The following is a 25092-nucleotide window of genomic DNA, read 5'->3' as shown; positions in this document are numbered from 1 at the left end:
AGGACCTTTCCCCCAGTAGGGCCAGGAGGGGAGTTCCAAAATGTAGGCAAGTATGGGTTAGACCCATATGCATGTTATACAACACACCTTGGCATAGCTCTGGGTTCATCTATAGCCCGGTAGTGTTTTTTTATGCAAGCTTACAAGTTACAGCTTTTCCCAGTTTTGTCTATGAATAAAGTGTGTGAAAGGGTTCATAGAAGCCAACAAGATTAAAGCAATATATGTACAGGTGATGGAAGACAACGCCGGGATGCTGCAGCAGGCAGTAAGTTGAGCTGCTGTCCTTCTACCAGCAAGATAACAGTGACAGAGCAGACTAAGACGTCACACAGAGCCTTCCAAGCAGATTACACAAATCAAATGATAGTGTTTTAAAACCAAGTCAAACGCATGGCAAGAGCAGTGATTAATATCTGTGTAGCGGATAGCTTCGGGTTGTTCCAAAGCCCAGATTTCTTTATTAAGGTCTTGTACCATTTTGTCTTCAGTGAAAAGTGGTTGTCTTCGCAATTGAATATTGCTTTATGTAGTTCATAACCTCGCTGGAGAAAAATAAAGTCTTTCGCTCTGGCTTTCAGGCAAGAGAAATAAGACAACACACACACGTTCCAACTGAGCACCATGTGCTTTTATTGGAAGTTTTATGGAACTGTGCGGCTGCTGTCACTTTGTATCTATGAAAACAGCATCTAGTTATCTGGAACATGATGATGCGAGAGGCCTGTTATTACTTGCATGCTGCCCCAGGCAGACTGTTTACTTGCAAGTATCAAGGACAGAACCATTGTACAATCTGCAATCTTCCAGATTAATCCAGATTGATCGTGCTCCATGCACTCTATTGCGGATTAGTCGTTCTGGCAGAGTTCAACAGACAACCTTGTCATGGGCTCTAGTGAGTAAATATACTTAGATGCTCAAACACACTCTTAAGGAAGCTGGAGATCTCTGACCAATATTTCTGCAATAACACCTCGATCTCTCTTGCCACCCAAATTAGCAGAACTGAGGGGATCCTGTTCCTCAGTCTTGGAAAAAATCCGCAGCGAACGATTATTGATGTGACGCATCCGTAATAACAAGAGAAACTGCAGGAGATGCCAGGATCCCAGGCGTGAGGACTCTGCAGTTTTGCTAGATGGGAGCGTGGTGATCCAACTATTTGGGGGTGATCCATTGAAATCAGCAAGTCATTTATAAAGGTCCATTTAAAGCAACATAAGTCAGATATATAAGAACCCTTACCTCTTTCTTGGTGAACTCAGGGGGGTGGTCATTTTTGTCATCGATCACAATGGTAGCTGTAGCTGTGCCAATTAGTCCAACATCCATGCCAGCCATGTCCTTGGCTTCTACTATCAGTTCATACTGGGGGGCTATTAATGTCTATGAGGAAAGAGAATAACAATCATTACATTTAGGTACTTAATGTAACAATGCTGTTCATTTGGAAATGGTTTGCAATATTATTCAGATTATATCATTACTATACCATAAATCAATACTATTTTGTTTAAGGTAAAACTAAGCCCAAAAAAATTGATGAATGTGGTTAAAAATATAGATGTTTCTTACACCTACAGATGGCTTTCATTTATTGTCTTGCCCTCCTGCAGCTTTAACTACATGTACTGCTTTTACGTAATGGTTTCCTTCCGTGCTTTTCAGCCATATATTTATATAATCAGGCTGAGTTGTGTTTTTGTTTTTTTTTAAGTTGTTTTCGGATAAGACATGAAGCTGCTCTGTGAATACAATTATATTCAATACAGAGAGCAAATCTCAGAGACGCAGATCTGTGTCATATCCATGGTAACAAAAAAACCAACTCTAACTGATGATAAAGATACAAGACTGAGGAACGTCCCTTTAATGTAAAGCTTTATATAACAGGATTCCACTCGTACATACAAAAGCCATAAAAGACCAAATCAATTCTATGACAAGGGAAACATTTTGCAAAATCATTCAATAATACCAACACTGAGAAGAGGAGCATAGCTAAACATAATGAGCTGTACATTGTTTTTTAAATAAATAATATACAATCTTCAAGTTATATTTAATACTATATAATATATCAGGAAATAAATAAAGGTATTCAAATAGCCAAATGTGGCTTCATAATCAATTGTGTTGTTATAGTTTATATATAAAAGATCGATCAAATATATTTTTCTATAATTTCATGCTGTGACATAAGGCTGACGGGAGCTCCGTGGGCACCCCAGGGGCTGCTCTCTCCTCCCCTCCCCCTACAAACCCCAGTGCGTACTGCAAGTGTTCACAACTGCTCTATCATGCACAGAATACCGACCAACTTTCCCACCGATTGAGACAAATATGTCCCATTAGGAATGGCGGGACAGAGCCCTGAAATTGGGACAGCTGAGAGGTATGAGATCCAGATTATAGGTGGGTGGCCTGTGTTATTACAGGCAGGGGGGTGGGGTAAAAGCTGCTGTATTGAGACCCGAATTTCCTGGAGACGAGTGTACTGATCTTGTAACCAGGGCAGGGAAGGGCTGGTATATTTTAGCCTGGGGGGCTCGACTATTAGGAATATTTTAAAGGAAAAAAAAAATGCAGGTGACCCAGCCCAAGTTAGACCACTATGGGACCGGTCTGGGGGTCATATGCCCCCCTGCCCAGCCTGGCCCCGGACCAGGGGCCACCAGTGTATTGATGTTTGTGAGGACAGGGCTGCAATTGATACAATCAACATCATGGTGTCAGGAAGAAGATTGAAACAAGCCTGAAGCCACCAATGGAGGCAGGAGGATGTTTAGGAGAGATGGGTGCTGTGATGCCAGTCAGTCCATCCTTACGCAGCCCCGCTCTGTTCTACAGAACTTCTGCAACAGTGGTAATACTGCTACCGGATTAAGAGTTAAACCGGGGTCCCCCAATACTCAGACAGTAGTGCTGTGAGGCTCTCGTTACATTATAGCGTCAGATACACCTCTATGTGACACAAAGTTCATACATCCAACATGTCATATACTATTTATTACAAATTAAAAGTTTTATTCAATAACAGGGTGCAGAAGCATAAATGTCTTTCACAAGTGTCTGATTTATAGCAGACATTTAATGCTGGGAATTGTAGTTCCACGACAACTGGAGAGCCCAAGTCAGATAAAGAAGAGTTACAGGCTTTTAGTAATCACGGGTCTCTAATAGTAGTTTTCTGCCATTAAAGTTATTTGAGGAACTGGTATAATGTCGGAGGGCTGGAAGAAAGTTGTGTGGAAACAGTTCATGCTCGGTAACCATAGAAAACCTGCTCTCTCAGCTATTCCAAAACATTAGTTTTCAAATTACAATGGAAACATCAATGATACATTAGTCCCATTTCCCAGCAGGAAATGTGTACGCCTGCCGAGTAGACGCCATTGTTTTGTAGAGTAGGAAAATTCTGTAGCTGTAGCCGGACCAAAAAAATAAAACCCTAGCAGAATAAAACTGTCCTCTTACTGCCAATTTTCCTTGTCTTTTTGTTTTCAATAGAGGACGACTTTCTTTATAGAAGGGTACTTTTTCGATATGACAATTTCCCTGACAATTTACCAGCTAATGTTGTTTTTCACTGAACAGTTCCGTAACTGACTGAACACTAAGGATCCCTTTGATGGTTATTTTACAGGTGCAAAGAGATTTTTCAAGAGAGTAAAAAAATAAAAAGCACTTAGCTGTAAAATTGTCTTTACTGCTACAGAAGTACAACTGGTTAAAGAAAGATGATCAGATAAAATCTCAGTATAAAAAGTTATCCGTGTCTGTATGATAGGTCATTTATTTTTTCTATGATACAAAAAAAATGTACTGCTCAGTGCTCAGGGTGAGGTATTAATAGAATTATAGAAATCACAACTTAGAAATGCTTTCCCCTCAATAAACCACCCTTCCCCTAATCAGCAGAAGCTTCAGAGAAGATTAGGAGAGACTCACTCCTGCTGCTGTTATAGTGGTCCCGATATTGGAGGGAAATTCAGATTAGCGGATCGCAAAAGGAGCGAGGGATTAACAGGAAAGTGGGTGGAGTTTTGAAAAAAACTGCCCATTTTTAGGTGGAGTTTGGGCAGCACAGTGACTCAGTGGTTAGCACTTCTGCCTTACAGGACTGGGGTCATGAGTTCAATTCCCAACCATGGCCTTATCTGTGAGGAGTTTGTATGTTCTCCCCGTGTTTGCGTGGGTTTCCCCCCAGACTCCAAAAACATACTGGTAGGTTAATTGGCTGCTAACAAATTGATTCTAGTCTGTCTGTGTGTGTGTGTGTGTGTGTCTGTGTGTGTGTGTGTGTTAGGGAATTTAGACTGTAAGCACCAATGGGGCAGGGACTGATGTGAGTGAGTTCTCTGTACAGCGCTGTGGAATTAGTGGCGCTATATAAATAAATGGTGATGATGATGGTTAATTTTCTCCCACTTTCAGGACTCTAAATGCTGTGAGGTATGGGATACTTCTCTCCAGCTACCAGCTAGGGGAACAAATCATTACCTATATGCCTAAACTAGATACTTACCCCTTTTACCTCAACAGCTGCTGAGTCCTACTGCCTGAAGGGAACCATAACAATATAGGTTTTACTCAGGGCCCACAGGCGGCCCTCCACCTCTTTAACGTTGGCCCTCACTGGACTAGAACATAGTGACAACCATAGGTCCAATTTATATATATATATTCTACTAAAGGTACATAAAAACAAGGTATTCGGTGTACTACAAAAATGAAGGTTTTATCTTATATTCAGCACATTCCTCTGCTTAAAAACTATGTATTGCTGTGCACATTGTGATGGTATCTTCACCAGGACAGAAGAGCGATGCCCCAGCCGAAAAAAATTATGCTCTGAAGTGATCCCAGGAATTGCAATGAAATGGTGACTACTACACTTTTATTTTCTAAATGTAACACAAACCAAAACAGATTGGTATCCGTAATAGCAAGATTCATGACTGTCAAGTATGGTGACTGAGATCCTACATACCATCTACTGCACATACTGCTACAGTAAGTGTATAATGTAATATAATGGAGCATATAATGTAATCCTTCAATCTCCCACAAATGAAAGGCCAGTGTGAGCTTCACGCCGAGCCAGCACTTTGTTCAGCAAACTTATATATGCACGAGATTTGTACATTGCTATCAGTATGGATATTCTCCAAAATCATCACCCCACCGTCTCTCCCCTGCTGTGCCCTTGCTTTCGCACATGTACAAGAATGTTTGCCAGGGGTGATATCAGCTGCTCGTCTCCAGGTACCACGCACGGCTTACCGCCTGACAAAATCAGCTGGAGACAATTGTAAAAGCAGCAAATAAATCGCTCTGCAAAGAAACAGGCAATTACTGTAAGCCGGCGTAAGACACAAGACGAAACAGAAGAAGAAAATTAGATGTCCTTGAATAGTGAAGCAATTGTGATAGCAAATAATTACGCACAACAAACACGTGGCATCTAAGTGCTCCAAACAGACAAGGTGGTCTTTTTGGGGTATATTTACTAAACTGCGTGTTTGAAAAGTGGAGATGTTGCCTATAGCAACCAGTCAGATTCTAGTTATCATTTATTTAGTACATTTTACCAAACGACAGCTAGAATCTGATTGGTTGCTATAGGCAACATCTCCACTTTTTCAAACCCGCTGTTTAGTAAATATACCCTCTTGTCTTCTATTCCTGTAGCGTTCTAGCTCTCGTCATCTCTAAACTGTTTTAACAGCTGTAGATCATGAGCTGCCGTTTCATTGCTATAAATTGTTACAATTATGGGGTTTATTTAGCATGCGGGTGAAAGCCAAAACGGCAGTGGAAATGCTAGCAACAGTCTCTTTTTTATTTAGCAAAGGATTGACATTAGAGAATTTCTTCGGGTCTTAACCTATTTACCTCATACTTGCCTACTCTCCCAGAATTTACTGGGAGGCTCTCGAATTTCGGGGAGTCCTCCCAGACTCCTGGAAGAGAAGGCATTCCAGAAATTGCATCATTAAGCCCAGCTCTCTGCTAGACAATGGCGTTAATTTGGCCATTTCCTAGCAGGGGGCGGGGTCACGATGATGTAATGGCGCCCCCATGCTTGTAATGCACCTATCACATGACCTCCCCTCTGGGATCTCTCGGAGGGAAGGTTTCAAAAGTTGATTTAACCGAGATTACCGCAGAGCTCTACGGGGACAGGCAATTTATTAAGCTGCATAAAGCAAAACTTTTCTCAGTGAAAAACGCTGTTACTTGACTTTAGCGAGGGATCCAACCAAAGCCTCTTTGGCTTTGCGGGATCCCTCGTGGGTCGAAGCGCTATGTGTATGTGCCATTGTTAGCCGCTCATGCACATAGCACATTCTCCTTTTGCGGTTGTTACTTTGCTGGTGAATAGGAAATAATCATTGTAGAGGAGAGGGGGGGGGGGGGTCTTTGCTAAGGTCTCCCAGAGCAGCCCCTGCATGGTAAATAGTGGCAGTACTTCATTATGTATCATAAGTAACGATAGTTATCGTCCCCCAAAGATAAATAGACCCCAATATATGTGAACTAGAATAGGGCAGGAGTGGTTGTATTAAAAATCCTGGTATATTAAGCATTTAAAGGATTCTTAGGACACCCCCTTCCTAATCCCTCAAACATAACACGTAGCAACCTGACAGGGGGTGACACCCCCTCTATATTATGCTCATATCTCCCAACTGTCCAAATTTCAACTGGACAGTCCTGATTTTAGGGATCTGCCCTGCGGTCCAGTCCGGGACATGTTTGCCCCGTGGGAATGTTGGGGTGTCTGGTACCATGGCCAAGACCCTGACCCGCTGTCCGGGACAGACATTTTGGGACATATGTATGCATATGGGGCAGGATTGTTATAAAGGGGATATCCAATAGCGGAAACCTTTTAGAGAATAACGCCATAAATAATTACATTTTAGATCACATCAGCCACAGCCCCCCCCCCCCCATCTTGCAGAACTGTTAAGGTTCCATACCAGAGATCTCTGCATGTGCTGCAACGGGTTCTTGTCCCAGTACTGGCAACTAGGAACAGGTCAAAGTCCAAACAACACTGTCAGTTTCACAAACAAATCCTGATTGAGCCGAGTGGTGGTGTGATCTAGCCACAATCAGTGCTAGAAACTGACAGTTCAACAGGTTTTGGAAATGTTTATTTCAGGCCCACCAAATGCACCATTTTTTATTATTTTCCGAGTAAGAAAATGTAAGAGCTTCAAGTTTTGGGGGCAGTCTGGGCTGGGGGGCATCTGCCCCCTGGGCCGGTCCCATAGGGGGCTACCTTGGGCTAAAACACTGGGCCACCTGCATTTTATTCCCTTTGAAATAGGCTGCTGAGTCAAGTCTTGCCCCCCTGTTTGGAGGTTTGGTTAAGACTATTTTAGATGAAGTTAAAAAACAGAAAACATCATTATGGAAAATTATTCATTTAGAAAACAACTTTTTTTAAATATTTTTTTTATGGCAGAGTAGAACAAGAGCATTGGAGATTAAGCATCAGAGATTCTCTTTTCTAAAATGTTGTCACTCTGCGATACTACGTAAAGCATTTTCCATTGTTCCATCTACAGTTTATGGCAGAGAAATCAATATGACAGCACGAACTCATAATTTCAGAATTGAAATGTTCATATAATAATTAAGACAATTAAATACTTTGTTCAGTATCCCTGACTATATAGAATTAGAGATGCTCAGGCTCGGTTTTCTGAAAACCGAATCCACCCGAACTTAGGGGATCGGAGTAGGCTCGCGAGTTGGCTCGGTAGTCTTGCGCATCCTCGGATCTGAATCGAGGCAAAATGTCATCATTGCGTTGTCAGATCTTGCGGGTTTTGGATTCCATAAGTACCTCCAGTGAGATTGCTCACACAAAACCAGGGGTAACAGTATTCTTGTCACTCTCCAGTGACATTGCTCAGTGCCATTGTTCACACAGAAACAGGGGTAGCAGTGTTCTTGTCACTCTCCAGTCCCATTACTTTAACAGAATCAGGAGGGGTAGCAGTGTTCTTATCACTTGACAAAAATTGACTGGAAATTACTGGAAATTAATGTTATTGAGGTTAATAATAATGTGGGAACAAAAAAAGAGCCACATTATGTGATTTTAGCAAAAAAAAATAGGGACTTTAGAAAAAAATTGGGATCCAAAACCAAAACACACGGGGTCGGTTTTGCCAAAACCAAAACACGAAGTTAATCCAGATCCAGATCCAAAACCAAAACATGTGGGTCAGTGAACATCTCTACATAGAATGCAGTTAATCTGAGCTATTGTGACTTCACTGGCCCAGCCCCTGTGTATGAATCAACCAATCCACAAACTGCATTCTTACTAGACATGTCTGTCATTTGTCAGTCACTCTGTGTCTGTGTGGTAGAGAAGCCCCTCCCTCTGAGCATGAATTCCTGCTGCAGAGGAGTGTAAGACAACACGGTGGACATATATAGTTATAACGCTAATTGTAATTCATGTATATGATTCATACATGCATTTGTGTCTTCACGCTTGGACTACTGCAATGCACTTTACCTGGATCCCCTAGAAAAAGAATTGCATTGTCTGCGGATGGTACAAAGTGCAGCAGCCAGGCTGTTAACCAACCTGCCCTGTTCCTGCCACACCATAGTTGCCTACTCTCCTGAAATGCCCGGGAGAGTCCTGAATTTCTGTGAATCCTCCCAGACTTCCGGGAGAGCAGGGCAACCTCCTAGATAGAGGCCAGTTCCCTTAGTTAAATGGAGGGGACGGGGCTTAGCGGCACGATTCAAGCGTCACTCGTCCCCCTGCTGTGATCGGCTAAAACGGTTGTACCTGGTTAGGGTGGTGGGGGCCAAATGACGTGTCCCGCTTGCTCAGGCCCCCAGAAATCGCCAGCGAGATCTCCCCTCCCGGAAGGGAGATCTCACAAGTTGGCAAGTATGTGCCACGTCTGATCTCCATTCCCTTCACTGGCTGCAAGATGGTGAATCTGTTTCAAGATTGGCTTATAGATATTTAAAGCCCTACAAACCAGGATCCTGGGTACCTGAAGCAGCTTCTGATTCCCTATTATTCCCTATACTCCCACTCGCTCACTTCGATCGGCAAAGGAAGAACTATAACACCACCTGGTATCTCCAATACATCACAGGGCACCCTAACGTTTAGCTTTGTGGCTCCTACTCTCTGGGAGTCACTGTCTCGCTCTGTCTGAGAGGCCTCCGCTCTTCAAACCTTCAAAAACAGACTCGACTTACTGTTTACTGAAGCGTGTCATTAATGCCCCTCTATTTTCACAACACCCAGTGTTTAGCTTTCTTTTCGGCATTCTGTTAATCCGTAATATATTTATTTTTATCATGAGTCTTATTCTGCAAATGTAAAGTGCTTCGAGTTCTACTGGGAGAAGAGCGCTATATAAGTAAAATGATTGTTACTATTATTCAGCTTTTTAATACATAGCTTTTGACATATATCAAATTTTAATGGTGGCATGACTTGCTTGTTAATACTCATATCTTCTTTCTCAGGCAGACTACTTAAGGTGATCCTTTGTGTTTAGATGATTTTCCCCCCTGTTGAGTCCATCCTTTAAAATAATAATTATTTAATACAACTGGGTGGTGCCTATTTAGGGAGGACATACAGGCTGACAATAGTACAATAGGTAATTCTGACATTTATCAGTAGGGAAAATGCACAGAAAAAGAAGGTTAAAGACAGCGCCTCATCCATATTTACACTCTCCCTTCACACCTTCATATTTTTTCATGAAAGATTATTTTTGGCTCGATTCTCACTCCCGGTAGTTAAATCCAGGTAGCTTGAGAAACACGGCTTCCCGTGGTGTTTGAAATGAATCGGCAAATGATACTGGCTTTTCCTGTGGACAGGCAGAGACAAATCGCAAGGTTGAGTCTTTGTTGTTATTGAGAAATCATTCTTGAATATAAATTAAACTAATTTCAAATCATCAGAGGAAAAAATCAAGTAAAAAGAATTTCAATTGTCCTATTGCTCTCTTGGAAATGAAAAGAAGAGGTATTTCAATCTAGGAGAATATGATAATAGCAAAGCGAGAACATTCTGTAATAAAAGGAAAATGTAGAAAAAAAAATAAACTTCCTTCCACCAAATGCGGATTCACAACTTTGGCTTCATGCGATATTTAGGGTTCAATTAACTATTAACATTTTGCACAAAGAACCTCCTGGAGAGATAATGTATCTTTGTGAACGTGCACGGGATATTCAGTCTCTATGCTGTACATTATATGAATATAACAGACAATTACTTCATTTATAAGACTAACATAATTACGGTAAAAGACGGTCACAATTTCTGCAGACTAATCCAAACCTCTACACCCACAAAGTGGCTTCTCTTTACCCCTGTGATCTCTACCATAAGTCAAGGACAGTTTAATGGGTAATGATAATGGTTGGTAATGGTTGTGGGTTTGGAGAGATGTGTTGTAGCTGGAAAGCATTGGCAGGCAGAGGCCAGTACCTGATGGGCACAGGGTTATTCAGCAGATCCCTTTAAAGTGTCAGGGTTTAGGTTCGGTTACTGGCACCAACCTTGGGGGCGGGTTTCTTGGTACCTTACGTCAGTCTAGGAGGGGATGCGGGTTCTAAGCTTGTGGTGGATGGATACCTGGTTGTTTTAAGGGTGCTCTCCTGGGAAGAAAATGTCCCCCAATTGATCTACACCAAGGGGGGGACCCTCATTGTGGTATTTTACGTTAAGGGGAGTAATGCTTTCGGGAATTACAGCATGGCTGACCATCAACCTTTAAGCCTTTTTAACACCTTTGCTTTTTGTCACAGGTTTAACCTGGTAGAAACCAATATCCACTGTGACACATTCAGGATTACAACAGACAAACCATTCCAATAAAACACACACAAAATAAATAAAAAGATAGTTCAAAGATATTTAATTCTAAACAGTATTTTAGCAACTATGAAAACACTTTGCAACAATGAAAAATCAGCGAATGAAATCAGTTTGAAATGGGAAACAAACTGGATCCATTTCTTTTGCCACCTCGGTTGTCAGAATGTATTTATTCCTCTGGACTCTTCTGATAAAGGTTTGTGAAGGTCAGCTGGGGGATTATCTGCCCACCTGTAACACAGTCTCACATTCTCATTCTCAGCATGAAATGAGCTCTGTGATTCATTTTAAATGACAGAAAGTTCAGGAGAATAATATTAAAGTACAGAGCCAATAAGAAAAATCCGATCTTATAATACCCTAATATAATATTACTGCATACTCTATAATTTCAGCTCTGTAACCCAGATACAATAAACCACAGAAGTAGCTGCTGATTTATTATCCTGTCTATTAACTTCTCCCCCCCAAAAAACTTTCAGTATGATGGATGAAAGCAAAATAATGCAAATTGCAGACAATCTCTCTCTCCCAAGGTTTTCACAATTTGCAACGGAGATTAATAAAAGCAGAAATGTGCTATTTATGATTTGTCTTCGGGTCATTCCTTATATATAATCTATTTACATCCAAAAGGGACAGGATTTGAGCCACATATAAACATATATAATTTCACATTCCTTTTAACCTTTTATGGCCACTTCGGGCACGCAAAGGAACGTATTTTGCGTTTTTTTTTAAAACGGACATAAATCTGGCATATGCACATGCTTATTCCATACATGCCAACTCTCCCGGAAAGTCCGGGAGACTCCCGAAAATCGCGTCATTTTGGCCCCGCCCCTCCGCGATGCAAATTACGTTTTTGCAGGGGGCGGGTCCAAAATGACGCGATTGGCCTCGTCCCGCCCCCTCCTGCCCTCCAGTCACGCCCCCTCTCCCGGAGCTGGTAAGTATGGCTTATTCAACAATGAGCAGATGTAAAGATACATCTGTTTATCAATCCAGGTCTAGGTGCACTCTGCTGTAACAGACAATACACGGCAGGATACGGCCAATACATATGGTGAGTATAAAGTTCCAAAAGAACACACAGAAAAAAAATAACAACTATTCAACTAATGTTGCCTGTTAAAAATAAAGTTATAAATGGCAAAACATTTTTTCCTATAAAATACATTTGAGGATTTTATGAATGTTTACTCTATAAAAATGCATTTTAACAGTTGCTCCTGATTGCAAAACACGTCTTACATACACAGCCATTATCACCAGACCTGTAGCTGGTGCAAGTTATACGACAGAAAAACATGTACCGTAGAGATGCCCAAAGCTTGAATTGGACGCTGCTGCGTGTGCTCTAAGCTTGGCCTGCCCTTACTGTACACTGACTACGTGCATACACCCAGTCCCCTCCCCATTCTGCCCATGAAATTGTAGGCTGTAGTATTATTGCAACGCCCTCCTTACCGGCCTCCCACACTCCCATCTCACCCCCCTCCGCTCTATACTCAATGGGCTGCAAGACTCATCTTCCTTTCTCGCCGCTCCTCGTCTGCCTCCCCTCTCTGCCTTGCCTTACACCGGCTCCCCATTCCTTACAGGATCCTTTTCAAACTCCTGACCATCACTTACAAGGCTCTCTCCCAGTCTACTGCCCCCTATATCTCTAACCTCCTCTCCATTCACACCCCTGCCTGCTCCCCGCGCTCAGCCAATGACCGCCGCCTCTCCTCCACTCTGATCACCTCTTCCCACTTCAGAATCCAAGACTTCTCCCGTGCTGCCCCCTACACTGGAATCGCCTTCCTTTATTCCATCCGACTTTCTCCCAATCTCTGCTCCTTCAAGAGGGCACTCAAAACTTACCTGTTCCTAAAAGCCTACCAACCTTCCACCTAACCCCCTCATCTCCTCTGCCTGTTCTCCCCCTCTCTCCTCCCAGCCCCCGTTATCTCCCCACTTACTTCAACTTGCTCCCTTTGTGCCTGAGTTCTGTCTACCCTCCCTTAGGATGCAAGCTCATTTGAGCAGGGCCCTCTTCCCTTTGTTCTCCGTACCTGCTCTTCTGCTTTGTCTTTAGTGCATTAGCCTGCCTGGAGTCTCTGAAGTTTTGGTATTTTTTTGTTTACTGTGTGTAATGTTTCACCTTGTTTAGTCTACTGTTTGTGCTGTGTACGGCGCTACGGAACTCTCGTGGCGCCTAATAAATAAAGGATAATAATAATAGTAAGGGTCCTTTATGCTTGAAGATGAATTGGATGTTACTGTGATCTGTGGCATACGGCTTGTTTCTGGGCATGCGCAGAACGATTTTATGCAAAATACGGCTTAAGGGTCAATGGCGTTGCATTAAACGTCAGTGATATGGCAAGTCAAAAATACATTTATCCAAATCTTAGAGCCCCCTCCACACAGGAAATTGAACAGTATTTTACAGTATACATTAAAGAGCCCATTTTTCCCACCATCTCCAGACCATTTTCGCCTTCAGTCCCTGTAGGAGTTACACATCTCCATTTTTACGCCAGTCTCTCACACAAAGTGGAGGAAACTACTTTTGGACAGAAATAATATTCATGTAAGCCAGGGGGTCCTTTAGGGGCATCGATGGAGGACACTCTATTGAACACAATGCTTTCATTTGTGGTAAATGCTGCAATGCAACTGTTCACAACTGCAAGTGCAAATGCTAGTGAGTATGATCCAATGGGTTTCATTAACCATACCGGATTAAACGCTTGTACAAAGTGCTAGTAAAAGGATGTAATGTGCCGTGGGTGGGTGAAGGCCCTAACTAGTTATCTGTGCCACATGGGAAAAAAAGGAGAATTATTATTAACATTTTCATGGAAGTACATTGTTAGCATAGTCACACTGTAAGTTAAGTCTGAGCAGGGTTTGGGCAACATTGTGAAGTTTAGAAATGTTCAAAAATGTTGAACCCAATCGTAGGTCCTGAACATGTTCGCACTAGAATGGTCAGTAGACCCAGATTCAGAGCATGGATTTCAGATGTACGTGATTGCGTTCACAATACTCATTAAAATGACTGTTTTTAATTTATTATATATTTTTTTTAAAAACGCTATTTAAATAATATTTTTCATTACTAAAAAAGGGGGGGTTAATAGAACTGCAAATGCTACTGTCTTCGACTTTCAATATTCGCAACAAAAAACAGCCAATATAGTAAAATTAACATGTTCAACTCAATCAGACATGGTCAAATCTGTGTAAATTTCTCAAATTTTTTTTAATAGTTCTAAAATTAAAGGAATTATAGCAAATTTCCTAACTTTAGAACGGAGTCGTCAAACTGGATTAAGAATCGAAACGCAGCCTGTTCGAGCATCTCTAGTCAAAATTCATCTCTCGCCTGGCTGAGTGTCTCTAGTAGCCAATCAGATCAGCGTAATGGTAGCAGCTGCAGGAGACGGGTAAGTTGATCTTGTGGGAGGCAGTGACCTGTCATGTGACTGTGTTAGTGAGGACCAATCTGCATGTAACAGAAACAGTGCAATGATTGGAGGAGGGAAATGGAAACAAGTGAGAAGTTAGATAGTGGAAATAACAGGGTACCACAACAGCACATAGCAGGGATGTGAGGCTCTTGTGATTAGAGTTTATGAGGAGGTAAATTGCAAACTGGATCTTGCTTGTTCAGTGACTGTATTTGAATTTCTCAAAAGCTTTTGCTACTGTTCCACATTACAGATTGTTATATACAATGAGAATACTGTAACTAGAGGAAAATGTATTTACACAGGTAAGAACTGTGGCTTAAAGATAGAAAGCAGGTGGTGGTTACAAATACAACATATATTATCAGATTGTGTTACAGCTATTATTAATGACCATGTACAAGGCAAAGTGTTCATATTTGCAGACCACACTAAACAATGTAGGGTTATTAAGACAGAAGTGGTTTAGAATGTGTCTACAAAATGATTTAGAGAAATAAGAAGGCTGGGTCATGAGGTTTAATGTAGATAAATGTAATGTTATGTGCCTAGGCCATGGCAATAACTATTCTACTTACACATGTAATGGAATTCAGATGGAAAAAGACTTAGGAATTCTAGTAAACAGTAAATTGAATAGCAGCAACCAGTGTCAGGCAGCTGCTGGGAAAGCTAATAAGTTCTTGCAATATAAAAAACGGGAATAAATGAACATGATAGAACCATAGCATACGACTGGTACATCATTAGTCAGACCACATCTGGAATATGGAGTAGAGTTTTGGGCGCCTGTCGACAAGAAGGACATAGGAGAACTTGAGAAGGTTCAGAGAGAAACAACCTTATTACTTAAGGTAATGAAGAGGTTACGTTATAAAGAAAGATTAGCCAAATTAGGCTCCTTAGGGGTGACCTAATTACAATGTTACAAAGATTTGCCTAATGAGCTTTTTATACCCAAGACTATCCTGTTGACTAGAAGGTGTGCACTGGGTCAGGAAAACGGTTTCATTACCATAAAAATGGTCAAACTATGGAGTTCTCCACCCGTAAGGTCATTGGATTAATCCAAGGAATTCTACGGTTTCCTCACAGGGCAAATTGGCAAATGCCTCACTAGGATTGTATTTTGCCTTCAATATAGCTAGAACCCCAGGCCCCTTTGTCATACTTTTCCACCTTACCATATTCCTTTGTAACATGAGAAGCGACACCTTTGTCCGATACAATAAAAGTCTTGATGATACAGACATCATCTTGAACAATGGGGACTGTATAGTAATATGGTTGAGGAGGAAACAGAGCCTGTTTAAAAGCTTGACGTTTCTTTAAAAAAAAAAAAATTGCAAACAAAAATGTAGCAATGCTCATTATAGTTTAATTGTAATGAGATTTCACCTTTATTCTGAACTGATGGGCTTTTCCTAACTAGTATAAGAAACAACAAACTCTAAACCCAACTACTCTGTATGAAAATTGCAGAGGTTGTTGTCTGGTACAGTGGTGGAAGAGAGCTGGAATCCATTTCTCCAACAACTGTCTTCATTGTACAACTATTAAATTCCGTTCACTTACATTTTCAATGCTGCCACTTCTAATTTTCCGTAAAGCCACTTCTGAATGTCACTTCGACCGTAGGTCTAGTATATACCAAATAAGGACAATTTTCTGCACAGCCTTACGGGGAGTCTGGTATAATATTTAAGAATTCACTATACTGTAGGACTTTACATCTGCTGGTTTGGGGGCTGCATATGGTCTTTTATGGCAGGACACCAAAAGGAGGCTACACCTGTAAAGATTTTTTTATTGAAAAATACATAAATTAGGGTTTCAGAGTGTCTTTAAAACGTTATTTAACCCTTTATGATTTTTACATTTCTGCTAATTTGAAACTGCACGTTGCACAGTACATTATACTTTTCTATATATAGCTCCAATGTATAGAGCTGTGTAATCATATTATTTATTCAGACACATCATTCCCTGAACCAGTGGAGCTTGCAATCTAATTTCCCTACCCCAGAGACACATAACATACACAATCAATTAAGTTATCAGCGTGTGTATTTGAACCTTGGGAGGAAAACCAGCATGAACACTGGCAGAACATGCCAGCTGGATATTGAACTGGTAGCCCCGATGCCACACGGCAGTAATGCTCACCCTGTGTCGCCATGTGGTCCACATATTATAAAGCTATTATAACAATCAGAACAGATAAACTATTAAGTATTTTACTTTTCTTTAGTAGATATGGAAAGGGATCAAGTTCACAACATGCAATTTTGTCACGTTCTGCATCCGGCTGCGCAGAGCATCTTCTCTGTGGATGCTGCTTTGCCATCTTCAGATCCTGCTTGCAAGGGGTTAACCTTTCATTATTGAACTTGGATCCTAACCACCTGTGTCTGGCCTTAATAAGAGTGCCTGTTCCAGCAAACTTGACCAGTTCATCATTTGTCTCTGCTATTGATCTCTCTCAGAAACATCTGTGATCTGGGCCTGTTTGTTCCCCGATATCTGACTTCTGCTTGTTCCATTGTCCTGTACCATTTTCTATGACCCAGACCCCGGCTTTGTTTGACCTTACTTCTGTCTACTCCCTGACATTGATAAGGATCTCTCAGACCCTGGCTTGTCTGTCCTTCCTCCTATCTGATTCTCCTGTGGATCAACCCATATTTCCTGCTCCAATGGCTAAACCTGGAAATCCAATCTCCTTGTTCCTTTACTTAATCTACTAAACCTGGACACCAGTATTCCTTGCTCCAGTGGCTAAACCTGCTAATCCAGTCTTCTTGTACTTGTACTCTGTTATACCTGGACACAGGTACCTTCTGCTCCTGTAGCTAAAACCTGGCAATCCTGATATCCTGTGCCTGCAGTCATCCTATTTGTGCCTGGTCTCCAGCTTCCCAGCTAACCTGGTACTACTGCTCCCCTGTGCCCAAATTCCAGCCAGTGTATCTGCTACTACTATGGACTTTTGCCCACTGTTTAACCATTGCCTGCAGTTTTACTTGTGTAACCCCTGTTTATAATATAATCACTCAAGTACAACTACTCTCTATGGAATTCATACTTGGAATCCTGATAAATTTAAGTTTTATAATTTAAGTTTGAAAAGCATGAAATTCTCAATAAAAAACATACATTGACCCACTAAAAAATGGTCACGAAAAATATGAAGTTATAATTGGATTATTATAACCATATCATAAAGAGTGAAAATAATGGATAACATTTAGGGCTTTCATAAGTCATAAGGTGAATAGGAGCAAATGAATAGCTGAGAGAAGTATGAATGAAATACAAAAAAAGGTAAATACATAGCATATTAAGAAAAACCTACCTGGCTCTAAGATTTAAAAAATATATAGTATGAAATATTAAAATGTTCTGTATATGGGAATTAACACATGTAAGGGCATTACAGTATGTGCCAATCATTAGTAATGTACCTCTATGAGACACAATTTAACTATATATGACACATAATTTAACACGCTAGCTTATATTTCATAACCAGGGTTCTTCCTGCCCCTCTATCCATCCCACGTTCAGAGCATCCCTGCCCTCCGTTCCGCTCACTCCCAGAAGTGTACATAGCTATGTAGGGTCAAATCTAACATTAGTTTAGCATAGTAGATCTGTCCCTGAGGATGGTAGAGCCTAGAAGATATAAAAATGTAATATAAAACACAAAATTCCAAAAGCAGAATGAATGGTGATGTAATATCAACAAAGGAAAGGGACCTTAAGTTATATGATCAGATGATGTGAATGTCAGTAAGCAGTTCGTAAAGCCAGTAGAATAGATGGTTGTATAGGAAGAGATGTTAGTAGCAGGAATATATAGGTATTATTACCACTTTATAGCTCACTGGGAAGACCTCACCTCTTATTGTGTAAGGTCTGAAAGCCATATCTCCAGGAATACGTGAATATAATAGGAAAATTCAGAGACTGAAAACTGCAATGGTGCATGGGCTGAATCACAAATCTTCTCGGGAGAAAAGTGAACAGCCGATCACGTACATTATAGAGGGGAGAAAGGACAGAGGTGACAAGACAAAAACATTCAATTATATGAAAGTCGCTAATAGAGGTCAGGAAGGCTGCATTTTTAAAAATAATTTTTTTCTAATATAAGAGGAAACACTGTGAAATTAGGAGGATGCCTGAGAGGTAACTCATGGAGGAACTTTGTTACAGAACAGGTGATAGATTCCAAAAGACGGACCTTCTCGCCATAAGAGAGACGGCTGTGATATATGACGGCACCAGAGAGAAGCAAAATGTTCAAAATGGGTTCTCAATAAATTCACCTTGTTACAATATGTAATTTGGCCTTGTTTCCATTCCTGCCCCAGCCATACAACACAGCAGCTCTATACATAGACTGTACCTTCCACAAAATGCTAACTTACAAATACACCGTAGAAAGCCGCACCTCCACGAGTCGGCCTGTTCTACGGCAAAATTAGAAATTTCGATGCAACGTTGCTCATCTCTAGACCACACCTAAAACAAGACTAACATACCTACAACATCTAGGTAGGCAGCATAGAGACACTGGGCCTGAGTCATTAAGGAGAGTAAAGCATAAAAAAGGAGTAACATTTGCAACTGGGCAAAACCATGTTGTATTGGAGGGGGAGGTAAATTTAAAATGTGAGGCAGATTTATAGTTTGGGTAGGGCATGTCCTAGATCATCTTTATATTTCTATGTAATAATAAAGCTAGCAAGTATTTGTGTGCTAGATGAAAAAACAGCCAGTATTTAACTTATGTACAAAATAATAAATTGATTTGCACCCCTTGCATTGTAACATGGTTTGTCCCAGAGAACATTTACTCCTTTGCTTGCCTTAATGACTCAGGCCCACTGGCTCCTAGGTGGCTGCTTAGCCATTCGGTGTGCCTAGCACTTTCCCACTAATCAGGACAAAACTGTACTGATCGGGATGGTGGGACCAGAGCCTTCAAATCGGGACGGATGTTAGGTATGGGGTAATATAAGCAGGCCCTCAATTTACATCCTTCCCTGTAAATGGAATGATTAGATATTTTCTTGGTGTTGTAAGATTGTAAATTTATTTTCTGCTGTTAATGCTCTAACTTTATTAAAGCCTTAATGAAAGGTAACACAATCCAGACAGACAGAACACTGTAGACACTCGTTACTTACATGAGGCCAAATGAAAAAGTGCCAATCCTTTAAAGGCTACATTCTTCTAATAATAACGGAAACAAAGGGATAGTTGGGTTTAAATAATGAAATGCTGTTTAGTTTTCTGACTGTGTGAACGTTGGACCTTTACACCCCTTGTGGGAGAGTTCAGATGTTTGGCAGCGCACACAATACTTGCCGCGTGTGAAAGTCTGATCGTTCCACGGTGGAGTTTAGGTTATGTAACCAAGAACGGGATTCTAATGGTTCCTACGTCCAGGTAATGCTATGATAGATGGTAAAAGTCTTTATGCGGAAATAAAAGAAAATGGTCAGTATGGCTGGAGCTTTGCAGGCTTAAATTATACCCACCCACAAATCCTTTTATTACTGGCTTGTGAACAGCCTTCTCTGGGCATAACCGACTCTGCAATTTATAAGCAAAATGCTTTACACTTCTATATTTTCTCCCCATTCCCTCGGCTGCTCCTGTCTTCGATCAACGAGAGACGGCTACTACGGCAGACAAGTAATTCCGAAATGCTGCCCTAGGTCAAATGTTGTCTGAATCTTCTGCAGTCACTAGAGCTGACAAATAAGGACACTGAAAATATAATGTGCTTAAACCTAGTTAGTACATCTGTTGACTGGCTCATTAATAACACAAGTATTACATGTTGTGAGATTTATAGCGTACAGCGGGCACTGGTGGCGGAGCGTCTGCAATTTATTTTAGGTTTATTTTAGGTTTAAGGATGAAGATGGGGAAAATATAAATCTTTTTCTTGAGTGGTGAAGGTTAAATGAAGTCAGCAAACTTTCATTTTATGGCATTTGAGGCAAACAATATATATTTTCTCTAATTTAAAGGGTTTTTGAACTTCAGGTACCTGACCAGTACATGCCGCCCCTCCCCCTTGCCCAGATTTGTTTTTTTCTTGTTTCCATCTGTGCTTTTCAAACATGTCTTGACAACATATGGCAGTCTCGTTTGTTTTTGCTGCCAGGGAGACAATAACAAGTTGAAACATTGTTTGAATACAATTGTAGCAAGGGCAGAAGTCGGAGCAGAGCTGTATAATTTCCCAGAGCAATGAAAATAAACAGCTCTGCCTGATAATGTAAAGACACAACTAAGAGCACAGAAGGTAATCAAAAAGGAAAAACAATGTGTGAAAGAGCATATTACAAGCCAATTTGTTAAAGTGGACAACTCAAAGTGGACAATTCCTTTAATAAAATATTAATTTATGACAATTCACAAAAAAAGAAGTATGCTCCTGTGCACAATCTTGCTTCACTCTAATGCTCCCTGTATTGTTTCCATCCCCCCATTGTACTAAGACACTCGTTACAGTTGTTTATTGCATCATTTCTGTTTGTTTTTCTCTACCCTCATCGTACGGTGCTGCAGATACCTTATAAATAAATGCTAATAATACTAAAATAATTACTGGATTCAGTGTGAGGTCTAGGGGACAAGAGAGACAATTGTTTTGGCCATACATATCAAAAGGCAGATTTCAGTACCAACTCCTCTACCTCCGACATGTAACATCAGGTATCATACTCAGCCGCCTCTGTGATACTGGGCCACTCTGGCGGCACATGTGGGTGCTTGACCCAGCTAGCCGGTTCACATCTGCCCGGTGGGCGATATCTTGAGCTGGCTATAACAGAAGCAGGATTGTGATGGAACCACTGTGATCATTTCCTATGGTTTGCAATGCTACAGCTGGCGGTGACCTCTTCATATATAGGGGCATATTTAATAAAGCACGATAGTGCTTTTAACGGATAATTAAGGTCCCACAGTGTCCTCCGCAAATTTATTAAGGGGGCATCGCAGCAGATATTATGGATATCTGCTGCTTTGCACTCCTCTTCGTTTTTTGGGAGCAGTCACCATTCAACAGAATGGTGACTGCTCCTAGCCGCAATCTAACAAGTCCCGAAAAAACATTTTTTTCGGGAACTTGTCATGTTAATGTACGCCAGCTGAAGCTGGCGTACATGAGGAAATCTAATGCTGTCAGCTCTGCTCCGGAGAGCAGAGCTGGACAGCGCATGTGTGGAGGGATCACATGATCCCTCCCTGTCACTCACAGTTCTCTCTCTGCAACTATCGTTGCAGAGACAGAGAGGGGATCTGTGTGCACATGTCCAGTTCTTGGAACTGGACATGCGCAATTGAAGAGTAAGGAGAAGACCTGAAGACAGCGCTTCCGAAGAGGCAGGTAAGTATGATTTTTTTTTTCACAGAAACAGCAGATTATCGGGACTGCTGTTTCTGTACTCCGGTTTTGATAAATTTGAGAAATGAATCAATACTTATCCGTCCGATAAGGATTGATAACCATTTCTCTATTTCAACGTTAAATGATAAATGTGCCCCATAGGGTGAAGCCAGATTTTCCACGAAAACACCCATTTTTGCCAGAGATAGAGCTTTTCACCCTTTAACTAATATCCTACTTTTCTATGCAGCACTAGAACTGCATTTGAATAGGCATTTTAAATTTAGCACTTTGATCAATGCGAGATCGCTGCCTCCATGCAAGCGCCTCCTTTTCTCTTTTTGTTTTATTTCAACAGAAGCTAAAATTTGTTTCCCCTGAACACACGCTGATGGCAAGTGATTCTCTAAGAACATACATAATGGAGATCAGCATGCTATTACAGACAGTTTATATAAAGTGCTGGGAACTCAAATGTCTTCTATTATTTCAGCCACAAATTGTTACCTTTAGCTGAAAGAGATACAAACCAGCGGTAATGGAATAACTGCTGAAACTGTGTCCCTTTTAAAATAAAATTAAATAGGAAAAAAAAAAATGTGTGTCTGAAATACAGGATGGCGCCGTATCAAGGAAGGTGGTCATTATAAAGTGATCAATGCTCAGCAACAATATATCCATGGAAATAAAAACATAAATGTTAGCAGTTACACATACCTCCCAAATGTCCCAGGTTGACTACCTTAAAAAAACGGGGCAGAGATTACAAGAAAGTGGGTGGAGTGTCAAAAAAGTGAATGTTTTGGAGCAAATTCACGCCTTAGGGGGTATATTTACTAAGCTGCGGGTTTGAAAAAGTGGAGATGTTGCCTATGGCAACCAATCAGATTCTAGCTATCATTTTGTAGCATGCACTAAATAAATGACAGCTAGAATCTGATTGGTTGCTATAGGCAACATCTCCACCTTTTCAAACCCGCAGTTTAGTAAATCTAGCCCTTAGTGATGTTACTAGCTCCGGGTGAATTGACAGGCTGCATCATGAGTATTGGTTCAGCTCCCTCTACTATATACAGGAAATCGATTTTTCATTGAAGCTGCACAAGTTCATATTTGCAAAACAGAACCTCACAGGAATATAAAACAGTCTTCCAGTACCTGTTATAGGTTATTTCTATCACTTATTGCAGAGCAATTGTGGCAGTCAGTGTGTGTGTGTGTGTTTTTTTTATTTTGCTAGATGATTGCATTTGACAATCCTTGTCACGGGGATATGCTTTATTTTTTCTTTATTATTTTTTTAATATGCCTTGCAGCTTCCCGGATTTGCTTGTTAAACAACTGTCTTTAAATTGGATTAGAACTCTCGGATGTGCAGTCTCCAGAGCACTGCTTGACTCCGGGAATGACAGGCGTACAGAGTGGATGTGAACAGACCATACAAAGATTTCACTTGTTTTGATGTGCCAGTTTATACCAAAATTTGCCGCGGCTAAAATCCCAACGTAGAAAGCCCTTGAATGGAGATCTTTCTTATTGTTCAGCCTAACAGCTGTGTTGCATACATATATTTATAACCAGAGGCAAAAAATGCTTTACGGGTCAACTCTTGGGACTGCAATAAGACGTCTGCAATCTTCTCGACAAAATACACTGAATGCTCATCATTGCATGCCTAATAAAGAATGCTGTTACTACATTATATCCGCGGACTACCGTTCAGTCGGAATGATCCTTGAACAAGCTCTTCTCATGTTTCAAGAGAAAGTGGAAATGACAGTTGTCTGTAGACATTGAGCACTCCATATGTATTGTGAGTTCAGATAGTCAATCAGGGACAATTTATTAGATAGAATATGGATATCAGCAATACAGTTGGCTACAATTAGACTCAATTCATGTCTTTAAAAAATAACTCCACCCACACTTGTCCCATAGCAAAATTTGGATAGGGGCCTGGCTATGTCGTCCCACCTTTAGCCGGACTCCTGGGAGAGCAGGTCATTGTCCCGCATCCTGCTCACTTCCTAGTGAAGTCAGCAGGGTGGGAGCCTGCATGACGCAATAGGCGGGGCCAAAATGATGCTATTCGCCATGCTCCACCCCCTTCCATCCTCACACTTGTAAAAAGTTGGTAAGTATAGATAATATATGGGATAATGCTCCCGTTCTGTAATTATAAAGATATTAAAGGTCACTGACAATTCCCATGACCTTATAAATACAGAAGGCTGAAGTGTTGACATTAGTATTCCCCAATTATAAGTGACATCAGTACTCACTGTTTATACAAATATTATTAAAGTCCTCTGTCCTGCTCACTATGCGGGAGAATTACCTGCACTCCTGGCAGTCTTAGGCACCTACCCCAGGGTCGAACGCAGGATTTAGAAGGGGGGGTTTCCGCCCCCCCCCCCCCCCCCCCCCCGAAAAAAAAAAATATATATTGCGAGAGTCCATTTCGGTGAGTCTGAATTCTATAGCAGTCGCGGCGCTGTCAAGCAGCATCCGCGGTAGTGCTGTATTATACTACAATACAGCACTGCCGCGGACGCTTCTTTGACAGCGCCGCAGCTGCTGTACAGTTCCGTTGGTTCGCAGAGGTAGGGGTTTCTGGAGAACCAGAAACCCCCCCTGCGTGCGCCACTGTACCCGGTATTCGTGAGTCATTCTGGGAGAGTGGGCAGGTATGTCAACTATCAGCAATACGTGTGTATTATAGAAACTATAAGGACAACTGTTCTTGTCTGTTTTTAACACACAGGTAACAATAGAATTCTTTATTTCATATTTCAGAGACACCTGCATAATTTTACGTGGGGGGTTTACAAGCCCACTTTATACACAGCCCATCACTGCCTCTTAGATCTACAAATGCTTTCCCAATACAGAAAAAAAGGGCTAAAAATTAAAAGGCCATTTTTTTCATCATTGTCTCTTTACATCTGCCAGGAAAGTATTTTCTGGGTAATGTGTGTGAAATCTCTTCTTTGTTAGACTGTAAACGTTCGGTTAAGAAAATTGTTTGGAAACGGTGATGGAAGAAAACACCATATCTATTCACCGTATCATGGCTGCACTTCAACAAATAGCAGTGAGATTCTAGCAGCAGCAACTTTAGGGAATTTACAATGAAATTGCACAAGATATTCTGGGGAAATGGAACCGATACAGTTATAGGACACACTGGGATAAAAGGTTCTCCATAAATAAATAGAAACAACCAATTCTTCCTTATATTTGCTGAGAAAAACAATCCAGAGCAAAGACGGGATTCAATTGATTGTGCAGATTCGGGGGTCGAGAAGATCTCT

General features: G+C 41.1%; 1 protein-coding gene across 3 annotated transcripts in view; it reads right to left on the bottom strand.

Annotated features, from left to right (window-relative positions):
* The window catches only part of CDH13 (cadherin 13), a 651169-nt gene that overhangs the window by 92402 nt on the left and 533675 nt on the right, over positions 1-25092 (bottom strand). For all 3 annotated transcript variants that reach the window (XM_075189159.1, XM_075189158.1, XM_075189161.1), the window contains one exon: positions 1249-1389. In XM_075189159.1, coding sequence (XP_075045260.1) covers positions 1249-1389 — 141 coding nt within the window. The remainder of the gene's footprint in view (positions 1-1248; positions 1390-25092) is intronic.

Source organism: Mixophyes fleayi, chromosome 10 (assembly GCF_038048845.1).
Source record: "Mixophyes fleayi isolate aMixFle1 chromosome 10, aMixFle1.hap1, whole genome shotgun sequence".
NCBI classification, from domain to species: Eukaryota; Metazoa; Chordata; class Amphibia; order Anura; family Limnodynastidae; genus Mixophyes; species Mixophyes fleayi.
Note: the sequence above shows the minus strand (reverse complement) of the source record. Positions and strands in the feature narration are given on the sequence as shown.